The sequence below is a fragment of the Schistocerca serialis genome, chromosome 9 (genome assembly GCF_023864345.2).
Source record: "Schistocerca serialis cubense isolate TAMUIC-IGC-003099 chromosome 9, iqSchSeri2.2, whole genome shotgun sequence".
Taxonomy (NCBI): domain Eukaryota; kingdom Metazoa; phylum Arthropoda; class Insecta; order Orthoptera; family Acrididae; genus Schistocerca; species Schistocerca serialis.
Window position 1 is genome coordinate 51519459 of NC_064646.1, and position 6000 is coordinate 51525458.

Below are 6000 nucleotides of genomic sequence, written 5' to 3' on the forward strand. Positions count from 1 at the left end.
AGTTCACATTTGAGATGAAGCTACAGGACTGAGGTCCAGTCATCTTGGAGACCAAGTTACATGCCTATTCAGCCTATCCATTTTGGACCACATTGGTGCATTAGATGTGATGGCGACCATCAAGTATGTATTTTTCTCATCCACGGGTCATTGGTGAAATTTCATGCCAAGTGTGGACTTAATCAAAAAGCTTATGTTTTTAATACAGTTCTTGTAACTAAGGCAACAGTTCATAATGAAGTCAGTTGGAGTTTCATAAACAGCTAGCAGACACATGTTTAGTAGAATGTTTTTGCTTTTATTATTGCATACTTTCCTCCATGTCAGTTTTCACTATTAATTATGACACAGTCACTGTATTTTGACTCGTTGTAACTTAACATATCAATCTGTTAACAGAACTGCAAATACTGTCCTTTCCCTCCCTGGGCTACATAACAAGGCATTCACAACTACAATCTCATTAGTACACATTGACGTGTGTAGGATTTGAGAGATGGCTTGCAATCCAGCATGTTTACTTCCTCTTGAAGTTTGCTGTAAATAATTCACTGCTGTTCAAAAGGAACAATGATGCACATAATTACAATGCCAGAAGGAAAAATTACACTCATTACTAGACACTAAGGTTGTCCGTAACACAAGAAAGGGTGCACAATGCTGCTACAAAATTTTTGCTCACTTCCCCAGCGACATAAAATGTTTGATAGGCAGTGGAGTTAAATTTGAAAACAAACTGAAAAAGTTTCTTCTTAACAACTCTGATTCCATATGAGAATTTTTATTTTATCATATGTAAAAGATGGTGAGTAGTAAGAATTACTAACTCTCATCTGTATCTAAGAAAATTACTTGTAAATGGTCAGTATGTAGCCATATTTGCATAATCACATCTGTATCTAAGGAGAAAAACTTGTAAATGGTCAGCATTTAGCCATATTTGCTTATGAATGTATAATGTGAATGTGAAATGACTCACTCCACATCATTACAATTAATTGTACAAATTGTCCATGGTACATGTTGTTGTTGTTATGGTCTTCAGTCCTGAGACTGGTTTGATGCAGCTCTCCATGCTACTCTATCCTGTGCAAGCTTCTTCATCTCCCAGTACCTACTGCAACCTACATCCTTCTGAATCTGCTTAGTGTATTCATCTCTTGGTCTCCCTCTACGATTTTTACCCTCCACACTGCCCTCCAATGCAAAATTTGTGATCCCTTGATGCCTCAAAACATGTCCTACCAACCGATCCCTTCTTCTAGTCAAGTTGTGCCACAAACTTCTCTTCTCCCCAATCCTATTCAATACCTCTTCATTAGTTATGTGATCTACCCACCTTATCTTCAGCATTCTTCTGCAGCACCACATTTCGAAAGCTTCTATTCTCTTCTTGTCCAAACTGGTTATCGTCCATGTTTCACTTCCATACATGGCTACACTCCATACAAATACTTTCAAAAACGACTTCCTGACACTTAAATCTATACTCGATGTTAACAAATTTCTCTTCTTCAGAAACAATTTCCTTGCCATTGCCAGTCTACATTTTATATGCTCTCTACTTCGACCATCATCAGTTATTTTGCTCCCTAAATAGCAAAACTCCTTTACTACTTTAAGTGTCTCATTTCCTAATCTAATTCCCTCAGCATCACCCGATTTAATTTGACTACATTCCATTATCCTCGTTTTGCTTTTGTTGATGTTCATCTTATATCCTCCTTTCAAGACACTGTCCATTCCGTTCAACTGCTCTTCCAAGTCCTTTGCTGTCTCTGACAGAATTACAATGTCATCGGCGAACCTTAAAGTTTTTACTTCTTCTCCATGAATTTTAATACCTACTCCGAATTTTTCTTTTGTTTCCTTTACTGCTTGCTCAATATACAGATTGAATAACATCGGGGAGAGGCTACAACCCTGTCTCACTCCTTTCCCAACCACTGCTTCCCTTTCATGCCCCTCGACTCTTATAACTGCCATCTGGTTTCTGTACAAATTGTAAATAGCCTTTTGCTCCTTGTATTTTACCCCTGCCACCTTTAGAATGTGAAAGAGAGTATTCCAGTCGACATTGTCAAAAGCTTTCTCTAAGTCTACAAATGCTAGAAACGTAGGTTTGCCTTTTCTTAATCTTTCTTCTAAGATAAGTCGTAAGGTTACATTTAACTAACTAACTATCTAACCAATTGACCAACCAAACAACCAATCAGTGGCACACAAATAGCGACCACTGCAGTATGCGCTGTGAGTACCCTCCTATTTTATCAACATGAAATGCAGTTTCTTTGGTAAAGACATTGCTAGGCAACCTAACCAATATTCATCTTGAAGGACATTTACATAGCTTTTTAATCTGTGGTATCAAACATGGATTGTGCCTATGACAGGAGATGAATACGATTAAGGAGGAGGAGGAGTCCTAAAATGGCATAGTTCACTGCTTGAGGACTGGCTTCCACTCAGACTCCATTTTAAATCACAAAAATTATCATTCAGAAGTGTCCCTATGTATGCTACCCACCGTATTTACTCAAATCTAAGCCGCACCTGAAAAATGAGACTCGAAATAAAGGAAAAAAAAATTCCCGAATCTAAGCCGCACCTGAAATTTGAGACTCGAAATTCAAGGGGAGAGAGAAGTTTTACGCCACAACTCCAAATCGAAACAAAGTTGGTCCATTGCAATATGAGACACAATTTAGGTCGAATGAATGACGATACACCTACAGTAGTTTGGTTTGAGTCGTAAGCTTAGCAGTTAAGCTTTACCAGGTAGCCATTGCTATGCGTCAGACGCTCCGTCCGTATTTATACGGGTACCCTTTCTTTTTCACGTGCTTCGTCTCGTTTGAATCAATTGCTTATTTTGCTTTGATCTGATAAGTGTCGTTCTCTTTGTTTTAGGTGTTTACATCACTCTAAGCTGAAAATGCATTACTGTACTGTGTCATGCATTGTTTGTCGCATTCTGATAGTGCGTGTTTACAGCCTGTCGGCGCTCGCAGCATGGCTTGCTTTTGTGCGCGCTACCGCCGCTTACAATTAAAAAAAAAAAAAAAAAAAAAACAAAGAAAGAGAGGAATCGTCTCATTAGCGAAACAATGGCAAGAGAATGCTATTTGTTGTTACTTACACTGCTGCTTTCTTTAATAATGATCAACAAGAACCAAATAATAGACTGCGTATGATAGAACATGTTCTGAACGAGAGTTAGGCGAAAATTTTTCTCCGTATGAAAATCTTAGCGGCCGCTTCTTTAGCACATCAAATTCTGCACAGAAATTAGAGTCATCTTAGATTTAAAAATCTAGTCAGTTGCCATGCTTCATTTCTGACTGTATCACTACTAGGCATAAGAATAATACGAATATAAACATGACACAATTCGTATATTCTTCCGCGTTTGCTGTTGTCTCACTCTAGTTTCTTAGTTTATTAGGCAGACAGGATTTAAATGAGATAGCAGCAAACACGAAAGAATACATGCCAACATGTTTATATTCGTATTATTTTTATGGTGAAGAGAATACTGTATGTGATTCACTTTTCATCAGGTTCTTATTAGCAACCATCACTTCTCACAGGCAGGAAAAAATTCAGAACGTAGAGTTGGCCATATTGACAAACATCCCAAACAGTCTTGCCAGTTGGATTTTCGTAGTACATTGTAATTCTGCTACATTCGAAGATGAACAATGCGGAATTTATATTTACTTCGTTGGATAATGTATGAGAATGCAGTGGTCAAAACTCGGGTCGGAGAAAAAAAGCTCGTCTTCCACCTTTTTTTATTTTAAATTTATTAACTGACGCAGAGGTTCTGACGCCAGTATTTATCTTTGTGCCCACAAAGCATGCCTGCATAGCGCTACATATATTCGACGGCAGAACTTCCGCTTGCTTTGCAATCGATTCTAAGCCGCAGGCGGTTTTTTGGATTACAAAAACCGGAAAAAAAGTGGGGCTTCGATTTGAGTAAATACGGTAGCTCACAGTGGCTGAATACCACTCAGAGCTGAATGAAGACTCTGCTATTTGATGCACATTGTTGAAACTTGCAGCAGTACATTAGAGTGGATTTTGTATGTCTTTGTTGACAGCAACAATGGACTGTAATACCATCATTCCCAGACATCTATCAATAACTGGCCATTAATACCACAGTCAATAAAAAATTATTATCCTTTCCCATTGAAGAAATAGTCAGAGAACATACACAACAAAAAGAAACAGCGTCTGTGTCTTTAATCAGTATTTTGTGTGCAGGACAGCCAATAAACACCAGAAAAATCTACTCCAATCTTTTGAAACATGGACACTAACATGATACTTTCTCATTTCATTCTCTGGGAAGAGTGAGCATGATGACTTCACAAGTCCAGGGTATTACATGAATTGTAATTCTTTTTTTATACAAACTGCTGATTATTTTCCTTTCAGCAATTCCAATAGGCATGTTGTAACAGATAAGCTTAAATTGCAAATATGCGAATCTCACTTATCATGTTCTGTATCTTTAATGCATCCAACTTTTCATGCCTTCCCAAAAATCCTACTGATATACCCACACACACAAATTTAAAAAATCTCATCTTAAGCACTTTGCCCTATCCTTTCATCACTATATTTGCTCTTTAACTTACACCAAAATGTTTTCATAACACAAAGTTCATCAGTATCCCCTTTTTTTCCAGGTATGAGGATGGGTCAGATGCAGATCAGAGTTGGAATAGCACACATCATGGCAAATTTCAGTGTACATCTTGCACCATCCACTCCAAATTCTTTACAGATGGATCCAAGTCATGCAGTGCTGACTCCCAGGGGTGACCTTCCCCTTTTGTTCAAAAAACTCAAGCCCTTTCCATCTATGAAACAATGATCACATAAAACCATACTAGAGTAAAAGGCAAAATCAGCCTTGACAATAGTTATATTGGAAAAATTAGCCATTCATACATAATGCTTAGTTAATATGACTGTTCAGAAATGATAAAAACTGAGAATTCAAGTTTCACTTTGGATAGAGTCACAGTCACTCATTAGTAAGCCACACCACAGTAAAGGTAAAAAAAAAGATAGAATAGAAAAATGGATCAAATAGTGCAATAAAGAATAAGTCAAATGGGAATCACAGAGCAGAGAGCAATTTTTGCTGGTAATAGATAAATGAATTTGACAACAGTTGTGTAAATGAAATGTTCAAACAAGTTTTGTAAATCTACCACTGTCATGATTTTTACGATAATGTCAATGATTTGGCAAAGCTGCCACATGTGGTACTACCACAGTCACCTTGATACAGTGAGACAAGAGGAACAGGGGAGGAAGGGGGCCATAAACTAAAATACTTTGATTACAGTACCCGCGTCTGACATTTTTGTTTATCTCCAAAAAATTACTCTTCTGAGAACGTAATTTTGACAGTAAAAGATTGTATTAACTATTTAAAAAATAGGCTTATGATATTTCACATCAACCAGAATATCAAACTTACCAACTATCAATAATTGTGACACAATTGTTGACTGAATCAGCTACACATGATTGTCATGAATTTTTATTAACATAAGGTAATGAATTAACTAAACACTAAAATGTAATTTATTTTTGTGTTATATGAGTCAATTTCTTAATTTCAGACAGCTAGTGAAAGCATTTTCTTCATATGTCTGCTATCTTAAAGGCACATTACTCAAGATATGGCCACTTGTAAACTTTGAATAAATGTTGGAAAGCGAGACAAATTGTTTTATTACTTATTCCTCTACTTTGATTTCTTAACCTGAAAATTCAATAAAGGTATGAAGGTGATGTACAAGATTTTTTTTTAACTTTAACTGAGTTGCAGGATGCAGGGAAAATCAGGTTTTAACACTGCATCGACAGTGAGATTTTTAGCAGGGTTGCCACAAATTTCCCCAAGTGAAATTCCCTAATATTTTGCTGATTTCCAGGCACCTTTTGGGATTTTTCCCTGGCAAATTTTGAGAT

At 37.0% G+C, this 6000-nt stretch overlaps 1 protein-coding gene across 1 annotated transcript in view; it reads left to right on the forward strand.

Annotated features, from left to right (window-relative positions):
* Positions 1-5647, forward strand: part of LOC126418545 (cytochrome P450 6j1-like) — a 119063-nt gene extending 113416 nt beyond the window's left edge. Inside the window, exon 9 of the mRNA XM_050085360.1 lies at positions 4701-5647. Coding sequence (XP_049941317.1) covers positions 4701-4888 — 188 coding nt within the window. The 3' untranslated portion in view covers positions 4889-5647. The remainder of the gene's footprint in view (positions 1-4700) is intronic.
* Positions 5648-6000: the final 353 nt, after the last annotated feature.